A 25,465-nucleotide genomic window follows, 5' to 3' on the forward strand; every position below is an offset into this window, starting at 1 on the left:
GAAGCAGCAAGAACTCCTCTGGGGAGTGAGCGAGTGTACAAGTTACTGCATGCTGTAAGGTGCCATAAGATATGGTTCTACTGACATCTGGGTCGAACTAAGTACCTAGTTGACGAGGGAAGCAGCAGAAACTCCTCTGGCGATGCTACGAATGTGCAAGTTACAGCATGCTATAAGGTGCCATATGGTATGGTTCTACTGACATCTGGGTCTAGCTAAGTACCTAGTTGACGAGGAAAGCAGAAGTAACTCCTCTGGGTAGTGAGCGAGAGGGCAAGTTACTGCATGCTGTAAGGTGTTATAAGGTATGGTTCTACTGACATCTGGGTCTAGCTAAGTACCTAGTTGACGAGGGAAGCAGCAGTAACTCCTCTGGGTCGTGAGCGAGTGGGCAAGTTACTGCATGCTGTAAGGTGTTATAAGGTATGGTTCTACTGACATCTGGGTCTAGCTAAGTACCTAACTGACGAGGGAAGCAGCAAGAACTCCTCTGGGGAGTGAGCGAGTGTACAAGTTACTGCATGCTGTAAGGTGCCATAAGATATGGTTCTACTGACATCTGGGTCGAACTAAGTACCTAGTTGACGAGGGAAGCAGCAGAAACTCCTCTGGCGATGCTACGAATTTGCAAGTTACAGCATGCTATAAGGTGCCATATGGTATGGTTCTACTGACATCTGGGTCTAGCTAAGTACCTAGTTGACGAGGAAAGCAGAAGTAACTCCTCTGGGTAGTAAGCGAGAGGGCAAGTTACTGCATGCTGTAAGGTGCCATAAGGTATGGTTCTACTGACATCTGGGTAGAGCTAAGTACCTAGTTGACGAGGGAAGCAGCAGTAACTCCTCTGGGTAGTGAGCGAGAGGGCAAGTTACTGCATGCTGTAAGGTGCCATAAGGTATGGTTCTACTGACATCTGGGTAGAGCTAAGTACCTAGTTGACGAGGGAAGCAGCAGTAACTCCTCTGGGTAGTGAGCGAGTGGGCAAGTTACTGCATGCTGTAAGGTGTTATAAGGTATGGTTCTACTGACATCTGGGTCTAGCTAAGTACCTAACTGACGAGGGAAGCAGCAAGAACTCCTCTGGGGAGTGAGCGAGTGTACAAAATACTGCATGCTACAAGGTGCCATAAGGTATGGTTCTACTGACATCTGGGTCTAGCTAAGTACCTAGTTGACGAGGGAAGCAGCAAGAACTCCTCTGGGGAGTGAGCGAGTGTACAAGTTACTGCATGCTGTAAGGTGCCATAAGGTATGGTTCTACTGACATCTGGGTCGAACTAAGTACCTAGTTGACGAGGGAAGCAGCAGAAACTCCTCTGGCGATGCTACGAGTGTGCAAGATACTGCATGCTATGATGTGCCATAAGATATGGTTCTACTGACATCTGGGTCGAGCTAAGTACCTAGTTGACGAGGGAAGCAGCAGAAACTCCTCTGGCGATGCTACGAATGTGCAAGTTACAGCATGCTATAAGGTGCCATATGGTATGGTTCTACTGACATCTGGGTCTAGCTAAGTACCTAGTTGACGAGGGAAGCAGCAGTAACTCCTCTGGGTAGTGAGCGAGTGGGCAAGTTACTGCATGCTGTAAGGTGTTATAAGGTATGGTTCTACTGACATCTGGGTCTAGCTAAGTACCTAACTGACGAGGGAAGCAGCAAGAACTCCTCTGGGTAGTGAGCGAGTGGGCAAGTTACTGCATGCTGTAAGGTGTTATAAGTTATGGTTCTACTGACATCTGGGTCTAGCTAAGTACCTAGTTGACGAAGGAAGCAGCAGTAACTCCTCTGGGTAGTGAGCGAGTGGGCAAGTTACTGCATGCTGTAAGGTGTTATAAGGTATGGTTCTACTGACATCTGGGTCTAGCTAAGTACCTAACTGACGAGGGAAGCAGCAAGAACTCCTCTGGGGAGTGAGCGAGTGTACAAAATACTGCATGCTGTAAGGTGCCATAAGATATGGTTCTACTGACATCTGGGTCGAACTAAGTACCTAGTTGACGAGGGAAGCAGCAGAAACTCCTCTGGCGATGCTACGAATGTGCAAGTTACAGCATGCTATAAGGTGCCATATGGTATGGTTCTACTGACATCTGGGTCTAGCTAAGTTCCTAGTTGACGAGGAAAGCAGAAGTAACTCCTCTGGGTAGTGAGCGAGAGGGCAAGTTACTGCATGCTTTAAGGTGTTATAAGGTATGGTTCTACGGACATCTGGGTAGAGCTAAGTACATAGTTGACGAGGGAAGCAGCAGTAACTCCTCTGGGTAGTGAGCGAGTGGGCAAGTTACTGCATGCTGTAAGGTGTTATAAGGTATGGTTCTACTGACATCTGGGTCTAGCTAAGTACCTAACTGACGAGGGAAGCAGCAAGAACTCCTCTGGGTAGTGAGCGAGTGGGCAAGTTACTGCATGCTGTAAGGTGTTATAAGGTATGGTTCTACTGACATCTGGGTCTAGCTAAGTACCTAGTTGACGAGGGAAGCAGCAAAAACTCCTCTGGGGAGTGAGCGAGTGTACAAGTTACTGCATGCTGTAAGGTGCCATAAGGTATGGTTCTACTGACATCTGGGTCGAACTAAGTACCTAGTTGACGAGGGAAGCAGCAGAAACTCCTCTGGCGATGCTACGAGTGTGCAAGATACTGCATGCTATGATGTGCCATAAGATATGGTTCTACTGACATCTGGGTAGAGCTAAGTACCTAGTTGACGACGGAAGCAGCAGAAACTCCTCTGGCGATGCTACGAATGTGCAAGTTACAAAATGCTATAAGGTGCCATATGGTATGGTTCTACTGACATCTGGGTCTAGCTAAGTACCTAGTTGACGAGGGAAGCAGCAGTAACTCCTCTGGGTAGTGAGCGAGTGGGCAAGTTACTGCATGCTGTAAGGTGTTATAAGGTATGGTTCTACACACATCTGGGTCTAGCTAAGTACCTAACTGACGAGGGAAGCAGCAAGAACTCCTCTGGGTAGTGAGCGAGTGGGCAAGTTACTGCATGCTGTAAGGTGTTATAAGGTATGGTTCTACTGACATCTGGGTCTAGCTAAGTACCTAACTGACGAGGGAAGCAGCAAGAACTCCTCTGGTTAGTGAGCGAGTGGGCAAGTTACTGCATGCTGTAAGGTGTTATAAGGTATGGTTCTACTGACATCTGGGTCTAGCTAAGTACCTAGTTGACGAGGGAAGCAGCAGAAACTCCTTTGGCGATGCTACGAATGTGCAAGTTACAGCATGCTATAAGGTGCCATTTGGTATGGTTCTACTGACATCTGGGTCTAGCTAAGTACCTAGTTGACGAGGGAAGCAGCAGTAACTCCTCTGGGTAGTGAGCGAGTGGGCAATTTACTGCATGCTGTAAGGTGTTATAAGGTATGGTTCTACTGACATCTGGGTAGAGCTAAGTACATAGTTGACGAGGGAAGCAGCAGTAACTCCTCTGGGTAGTGAGCGAGTGGGCAAGTTACTGCATGCTCTAAGGTGTTATAAGGTATGGTTCTACTGACATCTGGGTCTAGCTAAGTACCTAACTGACGAGAGAAGCAGCAAGAACTCCTCTGGGGAGTGAGCGAGTGGGCAAGTTACTGCATGCTGTAAGGTGCCATAAGGTATGGTTCTACTGACATCTGGGTAGAGCTAAGTACCTAGTTGACGAGGGAAGCAGCAGTAACTCCTCTGGGTAGTGAGCGAGTGGGCAAGTTACTGCATGCTGTAAGGTGTTATAAGGTATGGTTCTACTGACATCTGGGTCTAGCTAAGTACCTAACTGACGAGGGAAGCAGCAAGAACTCCTCTGGGGAGTGAGCGAGTGGGCAAGTTACTGCATGCTGTAAGGTGCCATAAGGTATGGTTCTACTGACATCTGGGTCGAAGTAAGTACCTAGTTGACGAATGAAGCAGCAGTAACTCCTCTGGGTAGTGAGCGAGTGGGCAAGTTACCGCATGCTGTAAGGTGCCATAAGGTATGGTTCTACTGACATCTGGGTCGAACTAAGTACCTAGTTGACGAGGGAAGCAGCAGTAACTCCTCTGGGTAGTGAGCGAGTGGGCAAGTTACTGCATGCTGTAAGGTGCCATAAGGTATGGTTCTACTGACATCTAGGTCGAACTAAGTACCTAGTTGACGAGGGAAGCAGCAGTAACTCCTCTGGGTAGTGAGCGAGTGGGCAAGTTACTGCATGCTGTAAGGTGCCATAAGGTATGGTTCTACTGACATCTGGGTCGAACTAAGTACCTAGTTGACGAGGGAAGCAGCAGTAACTCCTCTGGGTAGTGAGCGAGTGGGCAAGTTACTGCATGCTGTAAGGTGCCATAAGGTATGGTTCTACTGACATCTGGGTCGAACTAAGTACCTAGTTGACGAGGGAAGCAGCAGTAACTCCTCTGGGGAGTGAGCGAGTGGGCAAGTTACAGCATGCTATAAGGTGCCATATGGTATGGTTCTACTGACATCTGGGTCGAACTAAGTACCTAGGTGACGACGGAAGCAGCAGAAACTCCTCTGGCGATGCTACGAATGTGCAAGTTACAGCATGCTATAAGGTGCCATATGGTATGGTTCTACTGACATCTGGGTCTAGCTAAGTACCTAGTTGACGAGGGAAGCAGCAGTAACTCCTCTGGGTAGTGAGCGAGTGTGCAAGTTACTGCATGCTGTAAGGTGTTATAAGGTATGGTTCTACTGACATCTGGGTCTAGCTAAGTACCTAACTGACGAGGGAAGCAGCAGAAACTCCTCTGGCGATGCTACGAATGTGCAAGTTACAGAATGCTATAAAGTGCCATATGGTATGGTTCTACTGACATCTGGGTAGAGCTAAGTACCTAACTGACGAGGGAAGCAGCAAGAACTCCTCTGGGGAGTGAGCGAGTGTACAAGTTACTGCATGCTGTAAGGTGCCATAAGGTATGGTCCTACTGACATCTGGGTCGAGCGAAGTACCTAGTTGACGAGGGAAGCAGCAGAAACTCCTCTGGCGATGCTACGAATTTGCAAGTTACAGCATGCTATAAGGTGCCATATGGTATGGTTCTACTGACATCTGGGTCGAGCGAAGTACCTAACTGACGAGGGAAGCAGCAAGAACTCCTCTGGGGAGTGAGCGAGTGTACAAGTTACTGCATGCTATGATGTGCTATAAGATATGGTCTACTGACATCTGGGTCGAGCTAAGTACCTAGTTGACAAGGGAAGCAGCAGAAACTCCTCTGGCGATGCTACGAATGTGCAAGTTACAGCATGCTATAAGGAGCCATATGGAATGGTTCTACTGACATCTGGGTCGAGCGAAGTACCTAGTTGACGAGGGAAGCAGCAGAAACTCCTCTGGTGATGCTACGAATGTGCAAGTTACTGCATGCTATGATGTGCCATAAGATATGGTTCTACTGACATCTGGGTCGAGCTAAGTACCTAGTTGACGAGGGAAGCAGCAGAAACTCCTCTGGCGATGCTACGAATGTGCAAGTTACAGCATGCTATAAGGTGCCATATGGTATGGTTCTACTGACATCTGGGTCGAACTAAGTACCTAGTTGACGAGGGAAGCAGCAGTAACTCCTCTGGTTAGTGAGCGAGTGGGCAAGTTACTGCATGCTGTAAGGTGTTATAAGGTATGGTTCTACTGACATCTGGGTCGAACTAAGTACCTAGTTGACGAGGAAAGCAGCAGGAACTCCTCTGGCGATGCTACGAGTGTGCAAGTTACTGCATGCTATGATGTGCCATAAGGTATGGTTCTACTGACATCTGGGTCGAGCTAAGTACCTAGTTGACGAGGGAAGCAGCAGAAACTCCTCTGGCGATGCTACGAATGTGCAAGTTACTGCATGCTATGATGTGCCATAAGATATGGTTCTACTGACATCTGGGTCGAACTAAGTACCTAGTTGACGAGGGAAGCAGCAGAAACTCCTCTGGCGATGCTACGAATGTGCAAGTTACTGCATGCTATGATGTGCCATAAGATATGGTTCTACTGACATCTGGGTCGAGCTAAGTACCTAGTTGACGAGGGAAGCAGCAGAAACTCCTCTGGCGATGCTACGAATGTGAAAGTTACAGCATGCTATGATGTGCCATAAGATATGGTTCTACTGACATCTGGGTCGAGCGAAGTACCTAGTTGACGAGGGAAGCAGCAGAAACTCCTCTGGCGATGCTACGAATGTGCAAGTTACTGCATGCTATGATGTGCCATAAGATATGGTTCTACTGACATCTGGGTCGAGCTAAGTACCTAGTTGACGAGGGAAGCAGCAGAAACTCCTCTGGCGATGCTACGAATGTGCAAGTTACAGCATGCTATAAGGTGCCATATGGTATGGTTCTACTAACATCTGGGTCGAACTAAGTACCTAGTTGACGAGGGAAGCAGCAGAAACTCCTCTGGCGATGCTACGAATGTGCAAGTTACTGCATGCTATGATGTGCCATAAGATATGGTTCTACTGACATCTGGGTCGAGCTAAGTACCTAGTTGACGAGGGAATCAGCAGAAACTCCTCTGGCGATGCTACGAATGTGCAAGTTACAGCATGCTATGATGTGCCATAAGATATGGTTCTACTGACATCTGGGTCGAGCGAAGTACCTAGTTGACGAGGGAAGCAGCAGAAACTCCTCTGGCGATGCTACGAATGTGCAAGTTACAGAATGCTATAAGGTGCCATATGGTATGGTTCTACTGACATCTGGGTAGAGCTAAGTACCTAACTGACGAGGGAAGCAGCAAGAACTCCTCTGGGGAGTGAGCGAGTGTACAAGTTACTGCATGCTATGATGTGCCATAAGATATGGTTCTACTGACATCTGGGTCGAGCTAAGTACCTAGTTGACGAGGGAAGCAGCAGAAACTCCTCTGGCGATGCTACGAATGTGCAAGTTACAGCATGCTATAAGGTGCCATATGGTATGGTTCTACTGACATCTGGGTCTAGCTAAGTACCTAGTTGACGAGGGAAGCAGCAGTAACTCCTCTGGGTAGTGAGCGAGTGTGCAAGTTACTGCATGCTGTAAGGTGTTATAAGGTATGGTTCTACTGACATCTGGGTCTAGCTAATTACCTAACTGTCGAGGGAAGCAGCAAGAACTCCTCTAGGGAGTGAGCGAGTGTACAAGTTACTGCATGCTGTAAGGTGCCATAAGATATGGTTCTACTGACATCTGGGTCGAACTAAGTACCTAGTTGACGAGGGAAGCAGCAGAAACTCCTCTGGCGATGCTACGAATGTGCAAGTTACAGCATGCTATAAGGTGCCATATGGTATGGTTCTACTGACATCTGGGTCTAGCTAAGTACCTAGTTGACGAGGGAAGCAGCAGTAACTCCTCTGGGTAGTGAGCGAGTGTGCAAGTTACTGCATGCTGTAAGGTGTTATAAGGTATGGTTCTACTGACATCTGGGTCTAGCTAAGTACCTAACTGACGAGGGAAGCAGCAAGAACTCCTCTGGGGAGTGAGAGAGTGTACAAGTTACTGCATGCTGTAAGGTGCCATAAGATATGGTTCTACTGACATCTGGGTCGAACTAAGTACCTAGTTGACGAGGGAAGCAGCAGAAACTCCTCTGGCGATGCTACGAATGTGCAAGTTACAGCATGCTATAAGGTGCCATATGGTATGGTTCTACTGACATCTGGGTAGAGCTAAGTACCTAACTGACGAGGGAAGCAGCAAGAACTCCTCTGGGGAGTGAGCGAGTGTACAAGTTACTGCATGCTATGATGTGCCATAAGATATTGTTCTACTGACATCTGGGTCGAGCTAAGTACCTAGTTGACGAGGGAAGCAGCAGAAACTCCTCTGGCGATGCTACGAATGTGCAAGTTACAGCATGCTATAGGGTGCCATATGGTATAGTTCTTCTGACATCTGGGTCTAGCTAAGTACCTAGTTGACGAGGGAAGCAGCAGTAACTCCTCTGGGTAGTGAGCGAGTGGGCAAGTTACTGCATGCTGTAAGGTGCCATAAGGTATGGTTCTACTGACATCTGGGTCGAACTAAGTACCTAGTTGACGAGGAAAGCAGCAGGAACTCCTCTGGCGATGCTACGAGTGTGCAAGTTACAGCATGCTATAAGGTGCCATATTGTATGGTTCTACTGACATCTGCGTCTAGCTAAGTACCTAGTTGACGAGGGAAGCTGCAGTAACTCCTCTGGGTAGTGAGCGAGTGGGCAAGTTACTGCATGCTGTAAGGTGTTATAAGGTATGGTTCTACTGACATCTGGGTCTAGCTAAGTACCTAACTGACGAGGGAAGCAGCAAGAACTCCTCTGGGGAGTGAGCGAGTGTACAAGTTACTGCATGCTGTAAGGTGCCATAAGATATGGTTCTACTGACATCTGGGTCGAACTAAGTACCTAGTTGACGAGGGAAGCAGCAGAAACTCCTCTGGCGATGCTACGAATGTGCAAGTTACAGCATGCTATAAGGTGCCATATGGTATGGTTCTACTGACATCTGGGTCTAGCTAAGTACCTAGTTGACGAGGAAAGCAGAAGTAACTCCTCTGGGTAGTGAGCGAGAGGGCAAGTTACTGCATGCTGTAAGGTGCCATAAGGTATGGTTCTACTGACATCTGGGTAGAGCTAAGTACCTAGTTGACGAGGGAAGCAGCAGTAACTCCTCTGGGTAGTGAGCGAGAGGGCAAGTTACTGCATGCTGTAAGGTGCCATAAGGTATGGTTCTACTGACATCTGGGTAGAGCTAAGTACCTAGTTGACGAGGGAAGCAGCAGTAACTCCTCTGGGTAGTGAGCGAGTGGGCAAGTTACTGCATGCTGTAAGGTGTTATAAGGTATGGTTCTACTGACATCTGGGTCTAGCTAAGTACCTAACTGACGAGGGAAGCAGCAAGAACTCCTCTGGGGAGTGAGCGAGTGTACAAGTTACTGCATGCTACAAGGTGCCATAAGGTATGGTTCTACTGACATCTGGGTCTAGCTAAGTACCTAGTTGACGAGGGAAGCAGCAAGAACTCCTCTGGGGAGTGAGCGAGTGTACAAGTTACTGCATGCTGTAAGGTGCCATAAGGTATGGTTCTACTGACATCTGGGTCGAACTAAGTACCTAGTTGACGAGGGAAGCAGCAGAAACTCCTCTGGCGATGCTACGAGTGTGCAAGATACTGCATGCTATGATGTGCCATAAGATATGGTTCTACTGACATCTGGGTCGAGCTAAGTACCCAGTTGACGAGGGAAGCAGCAGAAACTCCTCTGGCGATGCTACGAATGTGCAAGTTACAGCATGCTATAAGGTGCCATATGGTATGGTTCTACTGACATCTGGGTCTAGCTAAGTACCTAGTTGACGAGGGAAGCAGCAGTAACTCCTCTGGGTAGTGAGCGAGTGGGCAAGTTACTGCATGCTGTAAGGTGTTATAAGGTATGGTTCTACTGACATCTGGGTCTAGCTAAGTACCTAACTGACGAGGGAAGCAGCAAGAACTCCTCTGGGTAGTGAGCGAGTGGGCAAGTTACTGCATGCTGTAAGGTGTTATAAGGTATGGTTCTACTGACATCTGGGTCTAGCTAAGTACCTAGTTGACGAGGGAAGCAGCAGTAACTCCTCTGGGTAGTGAGCGAGTGCGCAAGTTACTGCATGCTGTAAGGTGTTATAAGGTATGGTTCTACTGACATCTGGGTCTAGCTAAGTACCTAACTGACGAGGGAAGCAGCAAGAACTCCTCTGGGGAGTGAGCGAGTGTACAAGTTACTGCATGCTTGTAAGGTGCCATAAGATATGGTTCTACTGACATCTGGGTCGAACTAAGTACCTAGTTGACGAGGGAAGCAGCAGAAACTCCTCTGGCGGTGCTACGAATGTGCAAGATACAGCATGCTATAAGGTGCCATATGGTATGGTTCTACTGACATCTGGGTCTAGCTAAGTACCTAGTTGACGAGGAAAGCAGAAGTAACTCCTCTGGGTAGTGAGCGAGAGGGCAAGTTACTGCATGCTGTAAGGTGTTATAAGGTATGGTTCTACTGACATCTGGGTAGAGCTAAGTACATAGTTGACGAGGGAAGCAGCAGTAACTCCTCTGGGTAGTGAGCGAGTGGGCAAGTTACTGCATGCTGTAAGGTGTTATAAGGTATGGTTCTACTGACATCTGGGTCTAGCTAAGTACCTAACTGACGAGGGAAGCAGCAAGAACTCCTCTGGGGAGTGAGCGAGTGGGCAAGTTACTGCATGCTGTAAGGTGCCATAAGGTATGGTTCTACTGACATCTGGGTAGAGCTAAGTACCTAGTTGACGAGAGAAGCAGCAGTAACTCCTCTGGTTAGTGAGCGAGTGGGCAAGTTACTGCATGCTGTAAGGTGTTATAAGGTATGGTTCTACTGACATCTGGGTCTAGCTAAGTACCTAGTTGACGAGGGAAGCAGCAAGAACTCCTCTGGGGAGTGAGCGAGTGTACAAGTTACTGCATGCTGTAAGGTGTTATAAGGTATGGTTCTACTGACATCTGGGTCGAACTAAGTACCTAGTTGACGAGGAAAGCAGCAGGAACTCCTCTGGCGATGCTACGAGTGTGCAAGATACTGCATGCTATGATGTGCCATAAGATATGGTTCTACTGACATCTGGGTAGAGCTAAGTACCTAGTTGACGAGGGAAGCAGCAGAAACTCCTCTGGCGATGCTACGAATGTGCAAGTTACAGCATGCTATAAGGTGCCATATGGTATGGTTCTACTGACATCTGGGTCTAGCTAAGTACCTAGTTGACGAGGGAAGCAGCAGTAACTCCTCTGGGTAGTGAGCGAGTGGGCAAGTTACTGCATGCTGTAAGGTGTTATAAGGTATGGTTCTACTCACATCTGGGTCTAGCTAAGTACCTAACTGACGAGGGAAGCAGCAAGAACTCCTCTGGGTAGTGAGCGAGTGGGCAAGTTACTGCATGCTGTAAGGTGTTATAAGGTATGGTTCTACTGACATCTGGGTCTAGCTAAGTACCTAACTGACGAGGGAAGCAGCAAGAACTCCTCTGGTTAGTGAGCGAGTGGGCAAGTTACTGCATGCTGTAAGGTGTTATAAGGTATGGTTCTACTGACATCTGGGTCTAGCTAAGTACCTAGTTGACGAGGGAAGCAGCAGAAACTCCTCTGGCGATGCTACGAATGTGCAAGTTACAGCATGCTATAAGGTGCCATTTGGTATGGTTCTACTGACATCTGGGTCTAGCTAAGTACCTAGTTGACGAGGGAAGCAGCAGTAACTCCTCTGGGTAGTGAGCGAGTGGGCAATTTACTGCATGCTGTAAGGTGTTATAAGGTATGGTTCTACTGACATCTGGGTCTAGCTAAGTACATAGTTGACGAGGGAAGCAGCAGTAACTCCTCTGGGTAGTGAGCGAGTGGGCAAGTTACTGCATGCTGTAAGGTGTTATAAGGTATGGTTCTACTGACATCTGGGTCTAGCTAAGTACCTAACTGACGAGGGAAGCAGCAAGAACTCCTCTGGGGAGTGAGCGAGTGGGCAAGTTACTGCATGCTGTAAGGTGCCATAAGGTATGGTTCTACTGACATCTGGGTAGAGCTAAGTACCTAGTTGACGAGGGAAGCAGCAGTAACTCCTCTGGGTAGTGAGCGAGTGGGCAAGTTACTGCATGCTGTAAGGTGTTATAAGGTATGGTTCTACTGACATCTGGGTCTAGCTAAGTACCTAACTGACGAGGGAAGCAGCAAGAACTCCTCTGGGGAGTGAGCGAGTGGGCAAGTTACAGCATGCTATAAGGTGCCATAAGGTATGGTTCTACTGACATCTGGGTCGAACTAAGTACCTAGTTGACGAGGGAAGCAGCAGTAACTCCTCTGGGTAGTGAGCGAGTGGGCAAGTTACCGCATGCTGTAAGGTGCCATAAGGTATGGTTCTACTGACATCTGGGTCGAACTAAGTACCTAGTTGACGAGGGAAGCAGCAGTAACTCCTCTGGGTAGTGAGCGAGTGGGCAAGTTACTGCATGCTGTAAGGTGCCATAAGGTATGGTTCTACTGACATCTGGGTCGAACTAAGTACCTAGTTGACGAGGGAAGCAGCAGTAACTCCTCTGGGTAGTGAGCGAGTGGGCAAGTTACTGCATGCTGTAAGGTGCCATAAGGTATGGTTCTACTGACATCTGGGTCGAACTAAGTACCTAGTTGACGAGGGAAGCAGCAGTAACTCCTCTGGGTAGTGAGCGAGTGGGCAAGTTACTGCATGCTGTAAGGTGCCATAAGGTATGGTTCTACTGACATCTGGGTCGAACTAAGTACCTAGTTGACGAGGGAAGCAGCAGTAACTCCTCTGGGGAGTGAGCGAGTGGGCAAGTTACAGCATGCTATAAGGTGCCATATGGTATGGTTCTACTGACATCTGGGTCTAGCTAAGTACCTAACTGACGAGGGAAGCAGCAAGAACTCCTCTGGGGAGTTAGCGAGTATGCAAGTAACTGCATGCTGTAAGGTGCCATAAGGTATGGTTCTACTGATATCTGGGTCGAACTAAGTACCTAGTTGACGAGGGAAGGAGCAGGGACTCCTCTGGCGACTCTACGAATATGCAAGTTACTGCATGCTATTAGGTGCCATAAGGTATGATTCTACTGACATCTGGGTCGAGGTAGTACCTAGTTGACAAGGGAAGCTGCAGGAACTCCTCTGGCGACGCTACGAATATTCAAGTTACTGCATGCTTTAAGGTGCCATAAAGTATGATACTACTGACATCTGGGTCGAACTAAGTACCTAGTTGACGAGGGAAGCAGCTGGAACTCCTCTGGCGATGCTACGAGTGTGCAAGTTACAGCATGCTATAAGGTGCCATTAGGTATGGTTCTACTGACATCTGTGTCGAGCTAAGTACCTAGTTGACGAGGGAAGCAGCAGGAACTCCTTTGGTGAAGCTACGAGTGTGCAAGATACTGCATGCTATAAGGTGCCATAAGATATGGTTCTACTGACAGCTGGGTCGTGCTAAGTACCAAGTTGACGAGGGAAGCAGCAGGAACTCCTCTGGTGACGCTACGATTGTGCAAGTTACTCCATGCTATAAGGTGCCATAAGATATGGTTCTACTGCCATCTGTGTCGAGCTAAGTACCTAGTTGACAAGGGAAGCAGCAGGAAATCCTCTGGGAAGTGAGCGAGTGTGCAAGTTACTGCATGCTTTAAGGTGCCATGAGGTATGGTTCTACTGACATCTGGGTAGAGCTAAGTACCTAGTTGACGAGGGAAGCAGCAAGAACTCCTCTGGGGAGTGAGCGAGTGTGCAAGTTACTGCATGCTACAAGGTGCCATAAGGTATGGTTCTACTGACATCTGGGTCGAGCTCAGTACCTAGTTGACGAGGGAAGCAGCAGAAACTCCTCTGGCGATGCTACGAATGTGCAAGTTACAGCATGCTATAGGGTGCCATATGGTATAGTTCTTCTGACATCTGGGTCTAGCTAAGTACCTAGTTGACGAGGGAAGCAGCAGTAACTCCTCTGGGTAGTGAGCGAGTGGGCAAGTTACTGCATGCTGTAAGGTGCCATAAGGTATGGTTCTACTGACATCTGGGTCGAACTAAGTACCTAGTTGACGAGGAAAGCAGCAGGAACTCCTCTGGCGATGCTACGAGTGTGCAAGTTACAGCATGCTATAAGGTGCCATATTGTATGGTTCTACTGACATCTGCGTCTAGCTAAGTACCTAGTTGACGAGGGAAGCTGCAGTAACTCCTCTGGGTAGTGAGCGAGTGGGCAAGTTACTGCATGCTGTAAGGTGTTATAAGGTATGGTTCTACTGACATCTGGGTCTAGCTAAGTACCTAACTGACGAGGGAAGCAGCAAGAACTCCTCTGGGGAGTGAGCGAGTGTACAAGTTACTGCATGCTGTAAGGTGCCATAAGATATGGTTCTACTGACATCTGGGTCGAACTAAGTACCTAGTTGACGAGGGAAGCAGCAGAAACTCCTCTGGCGATGCTACGAATGTGCAAGTTACAGCATGCTATAAGGTGCCATATGGTATGGTTCTACTGACATCTGGGTCTAGCTAAGTACCTAGTTGACGAGGAAAGCAGAAGTAACTCCTCTGGGTAGTGAGCGAGAGGGCAAGTTACTGCATGCTGTAAGGTGCCATAAGGTATGGTTCTACTGACATCTGGGTAGAGCTAAGTACCTAGTTGACGAGGGAAGCAGCAGTAACTCCTCTGGGTAGTGAGCGAGAGGGCAAGTTACTGCATGCTGTAAGGTGCCATAAGGTATGGTTCTACTGACATCTGGGTAGAGCTAAGTACCTAGTTGACGAGGGAAGCAGCAGTAACTCCTCTGGGTAGTGAGCGAGTGGGCAAGTTACTGCATGCTGTAAGGTGTTATAAGGTATGGTTCTACTGACATCTGGGTCTAGCTAAGTACCTAACTGACGAGGGAAGCAGCAAGAACTCCTCTGGGGAGTGAGCGAGTGTACAAGTTACTGCATGCTACAAGGTGCCATAAGGTATGGTTCTACTGACATCTGGGTCTAGCTAAGTACCTAGTTGACGAGGGAAGCAGCAAGAACTCCTCTGGGGAGTGAGCGAGTGTACAAGTTACTGCATGCTGTAAGGTGCCATAAGGTATGGTTCTACTGACATCTGGGTCGAACTAAGTACCTAGTTGACGAGGGAAGCAGCAGAAACTCCTCTGGCGATGCTACGAGTGTGCAAGATACTGCATGCTATGATGTGCCATAAGATATGGTTCTACTGACATCTGGGTCGAGCTAAGTACCCAGTTGACGAGGGAAGCAGCAGAAACTCCTCTGGCGATGCTACGAATGTGCAAGTTACAGCATGCTATAAGGTGCCATATGGTATGGTTCTACTGACATCTGGGTCTAGCTAAGTACCTAGTTGACGAGGGAAGCAGCAGTAACTCCTCTGGGTAGTGAGCGAGTGGGCAAGTTACTGCATGCTGTAAGGTGTTATAAGGTATGGTTCTACTGACATCTGGGTCTAGCTAAGTACCTAACTGACGAGGGAAGCAGCAAGAACTCCTCTGGGTAGTGAGCGAGTGGGCAAGTTACTGCATGCTGTAAGGTGTTATAAGGTATGGTTCTACTGACATCTGGGTCTAGCTAAGTACCTAGTTGACGAGGGAAGCAGCAGTAACTCCTCTGGGTAGTGAGCGAGTGCGCAAGTTACTGCATGCTGTAAGGTGTTATAAGGTATGGTTCTACTGACATCTGGGTCTAGCTAAGTACCTAACTGACGAGGGAAGCAGCAAGAACTCCTCTGGGGAGTGAGCGAGTGTACAAGTTACTGCATGCTTGTAAGGTGCCATAAGATATGGTTCTACTGACATCTGGGTCGAACTAAGTACCTAGTTGACGAGGGAAGCAGCAGAAACTCCTCTGGCGGTGCTACGAATGTGCAAGATACAGCATGCTATAAGGTGCCATATGGTATGGTTCTACTGACATCTGGGTCTAGCTAAGTACCTAGTTGACGAGGAAAGCAGAAGTAACTCCTCTGGGTAGTGAGCGAGAGGGCAAGTTACTGCATGCTGTAAGGTGTTATAAGGTATGGTTCTACTGACATCTGGGTAGAGCTAAGTACATAGTTGACGAGGGAAGCAGCAGTAACTCCTCTGGGTAGTGAGCGAGTGGGCAAGTTACTGCATGCTGTAAGGTGTTATAAGGTATGGTTCTACTGACATCTGGGTCTAGCTAAGTACCTAACTTACGAGGGAAGCAGCAAGAACTCCTCTGGGGAGTGAGCGAGTGGGCAAGTTACTGCATGCTGTAAGGTGCCATAAGGTATGGTTCTACTGACATCTGGGTAGAGCTAAGTACCTAGTTGACGAGAGAAGCAGCAGTAACTCCTCTGGTTAGTGAGCGAGTGGGCAAGTTACTGCATGCTGTAAGGTGTTATAAGGTATGGTTCTACTGACATCTGGGTCTAGCTAAGTACCTAGTTGACGAGGGAAGCAGCAAGAACTCCTCTGGGGAGTGAGCGAGTGTACAAGTTACTGCATGCTGTAAGGTGTTATAAGGTATGGTTCTACTGACATCTGGGTCGAACTAAGTACCTAGTTGACGAGGAAAGCAGCAGGAACTCCTCTGGCGATGCTACGAGTGTGCAAGATACTGCATGCTATGATGTGCCATAAGATATGGTTCTACTGACATCTGGGTAGAGCTAAGTACCTAGTTGACGAGGGAAGCAGCAGAAACTCCTCTGGCGATGCTACGAATGTGCAAGTTACAGCATGCTATAAGGTGCCATATGGTATGGTTCTACTGACATCTGGGTCTAGCTAAGTACCTAGTTGACGAGGGAAGCAGCAGTAACTCCTCTGGGTAGTGAGCGAGTGGGCAAGTTACTGCATGCTGTAAGGTGTTATAAGGTATGGTTCTACTCACATCTGGGTCTAGCTAAGTACCTAACTGACGAGGGAAGCAGCAAGAACTCCTCTGGGTAGTGAGCGAGTGGGCAAGTTACTGCATGCTGTAAGGTGTTATAAGGTATGGTTCTACTGACATCTGGGTCTAGCTAAGTACCTAACTGACGAGGGAAGCAGCAAGAACTCCTCTGGTTAGTGAGCGAGTGGGCAAGTTACTGCATGCTGTAAGGTGTTATAAGGTATGGTTCTACTGACATCTGGGTCTAGCTAAGTACCTAGTTGACGAGGGAAGCAGCAGAAACTCCTCTGGCGATGCTACGAATGTGCAAGTTACAGCATGCTATAAGGTGCCATTTGGTATGGTTCTACTGACATCTGGGTCTAGCTAAGTACCTAGTTGACGAGGGAAGCAGCAGTAACTCCTCTGGGTAGTGAGCGAGTGGGCAATTTACTGCATGCTGTAAGGTGTTATAAGGTATGGTTCTACTGACATCTGGGTCTAGCTAAGTACATAGTTGACGAGGGAAGCAGCAGTAACTCCTCTGGGTAGTGAGCGAGTGGGCAAGTTACTGCATGCTGTAAGGTGTTATAAGGTATGGTTCTACTGACATCTGGGTCTAGCTAAGTACCTAACTGACGAGGGAAGCAGCAAGAACTCCTCTGGGGAGTGAGCGAGTGGGCAAGTTACTGCATGCTGTAAGGTGCCATAAGGTATGGTTCTACTGACATCTGGGTAGAGCTAAGTACCTAGTTGACGAGGGAAGCAGCAGTAACTCCTCTGGGTAGTGAGCGAGTGGGCAAGTTACTGCATGCTGTAAGGTGTTATAAGGTATGGTTCTACTGACATCTGGGTCTAGCTAAGTACCTAACTGACGAGGGAAGCAGCAAGAACTCCTCTGGGGAGTGAGCGAGTGGGCAAGTTACAGCATGCTATAAGGTGCCATAAGGTATGGTTCTACTGACATCTGGGTCGAACTAAGTACCTAGTTGACGAGGGAAGCAGCAGTAACTCCTCTGGGTAGTGAGCGAGTGGGCAAGTTACCGCATGCTGTAAGGTGCCATAAGGTATGGTTCTACTGACATCTGGGTCGAACTAAGTACCTAGTTGACGAGGGAAGCAGCAGTAACTCCTCTGGGTAGTGAGCGAGTGGGCAAGTTACTGCATGCTGTAAGGTGCCATAAGGTATGGTTCTACTGACATCTGGGTCGAACTAAGTACCTAGTTGACGAGGGAAGCAGCAGTAACTCCTCTGGGTAGTGAGCGAGTGGGCAAGTTACTGCATGCTGTAAGGTGCCATAAGGTATGGTTCTACTGACATCTGGGTCGAACTAAGTACCTAGTTGACGAGGGAAGCAGCAGTAACTCCTCTGGGTAGTGAGCGAGTGGGCAAGTTACTGCATGCTGTAAGGTGCCATAAGGTATGGTTCTACTGACATCTGGGTCGAACTAAGTACCTAGTTGACGAGGGAAGCAGCAGTAACTCCTCTGGGGAGTGAGCGAGTGGGCAAGTTACAGCATGCTATAAGGTGCCATATGGTATGGTTCTACTGACATCTGGGTCTAGCTAAGTACCTAACTGACGAGGGAAGCAGCAAGAACTCCTCTGGGGAGTTAGCGAGTATGCAAGTAACTGCATGCTGTAAGGTGCCATAAGGTATGGTTCTACTGATATCTGGGTCGAACTAAGTACCTAGTTGACGAGGGAAGGAGCAGGGACTCCTCTGGCGACTCTACGAATATGCAAGTTACTGCATGCTATTAGGTGCCATAAGGTATGATTCTACTGACATCTGGGTCGAGGTAGTACCTAGTTGACAAGGGAAGCTGCAGGAACTCCTCTGGCGACGCTACGAATATTCAAGTTACTGCATGCTTTAAGGTGCCATAAAGTATGATACTACTGACATCTGGGTCGAACTAAGTACCTAGTTGACGAGGGAAGCAGCTGGAACTCCTCTGGCGATGCTACGAGTGTGCAAGTTACAGCATGCTATAAGGTGCCATTAGGTATGGTTCTACTGACATCTGTGTCGAGCTAAGTACCTAGTTGACGAGGGAAGCAGCAGGAACTCCTTTGGTGAAGCTACGAGTGTGCAAGATACTGCATGCTATAAGGTGCCATAAGATATGGTTCTACTGACAGCTGGGTCGTGCTAAGTACCAAGTTGACGAGGGAAGCAGCAGGAACTCCTCTGGTGACGCTACGATTGTGCAAGTTACTCCATGCTATAAGGTGCCATAAGATATGGTTCTACTGCCATCTGTGTCGAGCTAAGTACCTAGTTGACAAGGGAAGCAGCAGGAAATCCTCTGGGAAGTGAGCGAGTGTGCAAGTTACTGCATGCTTTAAGGTGCCATGAGGTATGGTTCTACTGACATCTGGGTAGAGCTAAGTACCTAGTTGACGAGGGAAGCAGCAAGAACTCCTCTGGGGAGTGAGCGAGTGTGCAAGTTACTGCATGCTACAAGGTGCCATAAGGTATGGTTCTACTGACATCTGGGTCGAGCTCAGTACCTAGTTGACGAGGGAAGCAGCAGGAACTCCTCTGGGGAGTGAGCGAGTGGGCAAGTTACTGCATGCTGTAAGGTGTTATAAGGTATGGTTCTACTGACATCTGAGTAGAGCTTAGTACCTAGTTGGCGAGGGAAGCAGCAGGAACTCCTCTGGCGATGCTACGAATATGCAAGTTACTGCATGCTGTAAGGTGTTATAAGGTATGGTTCTAGTGACATCTTAGTAGAGCTTAGTACCTAGTTGGCGAGGGAAGCAGCAGGAACTCCTCTGGCGATGCTACGAATATGCAAGTTACTGCATGCTGTAAGGTGCCATAAGGTATGATTCTACTGACATCTGGGTCGAACAAAGTTCCTAGTTGACGAGGGAAGTAGCAGGAACTCCTCTGGCGACGCTACGATTGTGCAAGTTACTCCATGCTATAAGGTGCCATAAGGTATGATTCTACTGACATCTGGGTCTAGCTAAGTACCTAGTTGACGAGGGAAGTAGCAGGAACTCCTCTGGCGACGCTACGATTGTGCAAGTTACTCCATGCTATAAGGTGCCATAAGGTATGATTCTACTGACATCTGGGTCTAGCTAAGTACCTAGTTGACGAGGGAAGTAGCAGGAACTCCTCTGGCGACGCTACGATTGTGCAAGTTACTCCATGCTATAAGGTGCCATAAGGTATGATTCTACTGACATCTGGGTCTAGCTAAGTACCTAGTTGACGAGGGAAGCAGCAGGAACTCCTCTGGCGACGCTACGATTGTGCAAGTTACTCCATGCTATAAGGTGCCATAAGGTATGATTCTACTGACATCTGGGTCTAGCTAAGTACCTAGTTGACGAGGGAAGTAGCAGGAACTCCTCTGGCGACGCTACGATTGTGCAAGTTACTCCATGCTATAAGGTGCCATAAGGTATGATTCTACTGACATCTGGGTCTAGCTAAGTACCTAGTTGACGAGGGAAGTAGCAGGAACTCCTCTGGCGACGCTACGATTGTGCAAGTTACTGCATGCTATAAGGTGCCATAAGGTATGATTCTACTGACATCTGGGTCGAAGTAGTACCTAGTTGACGAGGGAAGCAGCAGGAACTCCTCTGGCGACGCTACGAATATGCAAGTTACTGCATGCTGTAAGGTGCCATAAGGTATGATTCTACTGACATCTGGGTCGACGTAGTACCTAGTTGACGAGGGAAGCAGCAGGAACTCCTCTGGCGACGCTACGAATATGCAAGTTACTGCATGCTGTAAGGTGCCATAAGGTATGATTCTACTGACATCTGGGTCGACGTAGTACCTAGTTGACGAGGGAAGCAGCAGGAACTCCTCTGGCGACGCTACGAGTGTGCAAGTTACTGCTTGCTATAATGTGTCATAAGATATGGTTCTACTGACAGCTGGGTCGTGCTAAGTACCTAGTTGACGAGGGAAGCAGCAAGAACGCCTCTGGCGACGCTACGAGTGTGCAAGTTACTAAATGCTATAAGGTGCCATAAGGTATGGTTCTACTGACATCTTGGTAGAGCTAAGTACCTAGTTGACGAGGGAAGCAGCAGGAACTCCTCTGGCGACGCTACGAATGTGCAAGTTACTGCATGCTATAAGGTGCCATAAGGTATGATTCTACTGACATCTGGGTCGAAGTAGTACCTAGTTGACGAGGGAAGCAGCAGGAACTCCTCTGGCGACGCTACGAGTGTGCAAGTTACTAAATGCTATAAGGTGCCATAAGGTATGGTCCTACTGACATCTGGGTCGAGCTAAGTACCTAGTTGACGAGGGAAGCAGCAAGAACTCCTCTGGGGAGTGAGCGAGTGTGCAAGTTACTGCATGCTATGATGTGCCATAAGGAATGATTCTAAAATACTGTTTTTCATTATAGACTAATTAATTATGGGTTGTATGTAATTGTTAAGGGAGTTTAAATTTCTTGGTGTGCTGATTCTTTGAGCCAATGTTTACTTAATTTAGTACACAGGCAACATTAATTTGCTGCTAAACAAGCCTTCGTAAGGGTTTGTGTGGATCGCTTGTACTTACAGTACACAAAAAAGGAAGATAATAGTCTTACAAAATATAGCATCAATATTGTAAATATCTACAAAAGGGATTCTTATAGGACATTTACAAATTCAAGTAATGAAAGTCAGATTTAGGTATGTCTCCAATATTTAATGACTTAGGGTGTAAGGTATGGTGTACTTAAAAATATGTTAAATAGGAATCTCAAAATAATTTTTTCTCAAAAATGTATCTGTCTTAACTATTATAAAACCTGCCTGGCTACCATTTAATTTTTTATTTTTAATTGACATTCTCATAGATATATCATAAGAGCTGATAAGTATTTATAGAAAATTAGATTAAATGTTCTTTTTTATATTATGTTTTTAAATGAACATAGATGGACTTATCTGGGAAGAGTACTGGACATTGGTTTTAAAGAAAAGGTTTGTAAGTTATTCCGCTAAGTTCCGAAAGTAGAGCTGGTTCACTCAAATGTGATATTACTTGAAATCACACTTCTGTTATGACTTCTCTGCCCCGTGCCGGCTTCAGGGTGGCGGGAGATGGCTCAAGGACATGGGTTACACGTAACGCCGAGCAACTGCGGTTCAAAGGAAACCCAGCAGTTCTAGAAGATCAAGTGGTGAGTTTATCCTTGTGGGAGGTACTTGAACCCAATATGCAAAATAAATAAATAAACTACGCAGACATGAACAAGAGGCAAAACGATGTATTCCGTAAGCGGACAAAACCATAAAAAACCTAAGAACAAAATATATCGGTGGCTCGAACTTACTCCTTTAATGGAGAGGATTCTGACCCCAACATGGAGAGCTTGTTCCAGAAATCCCAGTAAGGCGGAGACACGCCACAAGAAAAAAAATCTTTGACGAAAGGGTGAGAAAAAATAAATATGGGAAACTAATTTCCAATTTAAGTTTGTTTCATCCTGTGATCAATTATTGCAAAAGCAGCCTGGCTGTTGTGCTGGGGATCTTTAAGGTTTCACAATGTTATTAGAAATGAACAGAAACAAGGTGTGATTCCGTCTGAATATAATTACGTCAAATTTATTATAGGAAAATTTATAACAGATATTAAAAAATTAGACATACAATATCAATTACTTAATTAATTAGCTTTCAGATATATTTAAAGAGAAAAATGGGCTAGCCCTAAATTAAATTATAAAAAAAGGTTCCATTAAAAAATACATAAACCAATAAAAAAATACAAATATGTTTAAACTATCCCAGTATTCTCAAAGTCCAGATGTGGCGTTTATCTGATGAACTTCGTCTAACGGCGTAGTTTAAGAAAGTTCAGAAAAGGTTAAAAGATACAGAAGTACCGGAGGTCGGGGCTTCGCTTCCCGGAGATCCATCGGGATAGTGATGCCAGGGCGCCTGTGTGTTGTAGAGGAAGGTTGATGAAAATGCAAATTCGGCGTCCGGCTCTCGGTCCCTGTCTGCGAACAGTCCAAATCAAAACTGATCAGAACTTGTACACAGACAGTATACGGGGCAGAAAATGCCCGGAAAAGTTAAGGGGAGGTTTGGGGAAAGTCGCGGATCGTCACTCACCAGACAGGGAAGTTGTCTTCAGATTTCCGATGCTTCGCCAGCCGGGAACTGGATCCCGCGAATACGAGGCTGGGCGCAGACGTTTTCTTCATTTCAAAAAAAAATTTAAAAGAAAACTAACTATTATGTTTCTTACTGTGCAGACGGACTAAACTACATAAGGAAGATTACAGGGATAGCATCCCTTATTTAAGCGACTACATAGTCGGTTGCGGCCGGATGGAAGTCTTGCAGAGTCTCGCCGATTCGCCGATAATCGCAAACGATCCGTCTGCAGTCGCGACGCGAAGTGTCCCGCGAAGAACCGCGTCTCGTAATTAAAAGTAAATGTTAAATCAAAAGTGGAGGGGGGGACTGGGACGTCCGGACCGAAAGGTTCCGAAGTTCCCCGAGTGGGCGTCATAAAAAACTCTGACTTTGATGTTTCGAAGTTGGTAGCACTGGCCGACCTTAGCTCTACCTGTTAAAGGGTGTCTGAAATAAAAAAGAATCGACTCGCCCAAGGCGTCTGCTTTAACAAAGGAATAAAGGGGCAGTCAGGTGCTGCGCTCTGGCGGCCTACAGGGTAAGTTGGCTGGGCGGTTAGCGAGTTCGCCGCTAGATGTCGTGTGCGGTCCATCTTGGCACACACATTTTTTATGCCAGTCGCCCTTGTAGACGGTCGCTGTCTGCTGGGGTTTATGAGCGGTCATTGGTCTTAGGCGAATTCTTAGAACTGAAGGAGGGGAGTGGAGTAAGTGGGGGCCATAAAACGCAACACCGCTGGGAACGCGCGTCCATCACGTGCTTTTTGAGGTGAGAACCTAATACGTATTTGTGACGGTAAAGGCTATGGTCAGCTCGCCTCTGAGAAATGGTAACAACTCGTCCAGAGCTGTTGTGTGCAGTTTTAGTCATGAAGTGAAGTAACGTTACAGGCCTGGGACGTGCCTGTAAGCTAGGGAAATTTCAAACGGGCAGCCAACAAAGTCTTAGATCTGCAAAAGATCCTATAGGTCTCTGGGAAAGGTGTTTCTGTCTACTGGCACAAAGTTTAACTAAGGGGAGTACACCAGCCTAACAAAGAGTAAATCGCCCTTTAGTAACCAAATTATAGAGCAAAATAAAATTTCCAAAAATAATTTAAAATAATAAAAAAATTTTAAAAAACCGTGTTGAAATTGCTAATTTCCGGCACACTGTAGAACATGGGAAGGCCATGCAAAAGAATCGCACATGCTGGCCGACACAGTACTGCTAAGGTTCAAGGCCCCTGCAGTGGTTTGGCCCGGGGAGGGAACCCCTATAGGTGCTGGAGGTGGCTCGTCAGCAGGTATACAGCATCAGGAGCCAAAGTGGACGAGAGGTGGCGTACAGAAAGTGAAAGCAAGCATAGTGCCGGGCCCAAGTAGTTTTAACTATGGCCGACAGGGGGTACAACATGGCTGTGCGGAGAAAAGCAGAACACAGAGAGGGCGTAAAGTTAGTACAGGTGTGGTGCGCTGCAGAGCGACGGTAGACAGCCCAGTCTACGGGCACTTAAAAGCAAAAAGAGAGTGTAATCCCGGCTACGGAAATTCGAGAAGGGGAAAAAATGGTTTTGGTGAGGGGTGAGAGGGGGAAGAAAATCCTCATAAAGCTATAACAGGGTAATGCTCATCACACAGCAGTGTTAAAACTCAATTCTGGTGTCCGAACGGGCATGCCAGGAGACACTGGCGCAGGGAATGATGCCATTTCTGAAAACTTGATGCCTGTTTGAGGCTACTGATGCCTTAAGTACAGCAAGGCAGTTGCTAACACAACTTGGAATAAGGGCCTGTGCAGCCTGAGGCCACTCTGCGCTGGGAAATTAGCGGCAGTCGAGTTGCCTGCGGAGAGATAAAGATGAAAGGACACAGAATTCAATAATGAAATAGTTTTAAATTAAGACCCCTGAAAAAACAAAAACCCTATTTATTAAGTAATAAAGTGTCACCGCTCAGACAACCCAGACGACACGAGGTTCAACGTGCATGACTATGTGCGAGAGCAGGCGCAGAAGGGATCATGTGTACCCTTCACGTCATGAGGTTGCCTTCATGCAGCATGTGCCATGTCAGTGTGTGTTTGCAGACGGCTCAAGTGTCACCGCTCAGACAACCCGGACGACACGAGGTTCAAAGTGCATGACTACGTGCGAGAGCAGGCGCAGAAGGGATCATGTCTACCCTTCACGCCATGAGGTTGCCTTCATGCAGCATGTGCCATGTCAGTGTGTGTTTGCAGACGGCTCAAGTGTCACCGCTCAGACAACCCAGACGACACGAGGTTCAACGTGCATGACTATGTGCGAGAGCAGGCGCAGAAGGGATCATGTCTACCCTTCACGTCATGAGGTTGCCTTCATGCAGCATGTGCCATGTCAGTGTGTGTTTGCAGGCGGCTCAAGTGTCACCGCTCAGACAACCCAGACGACACGAGGTTCAACGTGCATGACTATGTGCGAGAGCAGGCGCAGAAGGGATCATGTCTACCCTTCACGTCATGAGGTTGCCTTCATGCAGCATGTGCCATGTCAGTGTGTGTTTGCAGACGGCTCAAGTGTCACCGCTCAGACAACCCAGACGACACGAGGTTCAACGTGCATGACTATGTGCGAGAGCAGGCGCAGAAGGGATCATGTGTACCCTTCACGTCATGAGGTTGCCTTCATGCAGCATGTGCCATGTCAGTGTGTGTTTGCAGGCGGCTCAAGTGTCACCGCTCAGACAACCCGGACGACACGAGGTTCAAAGTGCATGACTACGTGCGAGAGCAGGCGCAGAAGGGATCATGTCTACCCTTCACGCCATGAGGTTGCCTTCATGCAGCATGTGCCATGTCAGTGTGTGTTTGCAGACGGCTCAAGTGTCACCGCTCAGACAACCCGGACGACACGAGGTTCAACGTGCATGACTACGTGCGAGAGCAGGCGCAGAAGGGATCATGTCTACCCTTCACGTCATGAGGTTGCCTTCATGCAGCATGTGCCATGTCAGTGTGTGTTTGCA

General features: G+C 47.6%; 1 protein-coding gene across 5 annotated transcripts in view; it reads left to right on the forward strand.

The window, feature by feature from the left end:
* The window catches only part of LOC134530037 (ras-related protein Rab-37-like), a 76,026-nt gene that overhangs the window by 48,761 nt on the left and 1,800 nt on the right, over window positions 1-25,465 (forward strand). The window contains exon 8 of one of the 5 annotated variants that reach the window (XM_063364567.1): window positions 25,314-25,465. The exons of the other annotated variants lie outside the window; for them this stretch is intronic. Within the exon in view, the coding sequence (XP_063220637.1) occupies window positions 25,314-25,422 (109 nt within the window). The 3' untranslated portion in view covers window positions 25,423-25,465. The remainder of the gene's footprint in view (window positions 1-25,313) is intronic. 5 annotated transcript variants of the gene reach the window in all.

This window comes from Bacillus rossius, chromosome 3 (assembly GCF_032445375.1).
Source record: "Bacillus rossius redtenbacheri isolate Brsri chromosome 3, Brsri_v3, whole genome shotgun sequence".
Classification (NCBI taxonomy): domain Eukaryota; kingdom Metazoa; phylum Arthropoda; class Insecta; order Phasmatodea; family Bacillidae; genus Bacillus; species Bacillus rossius.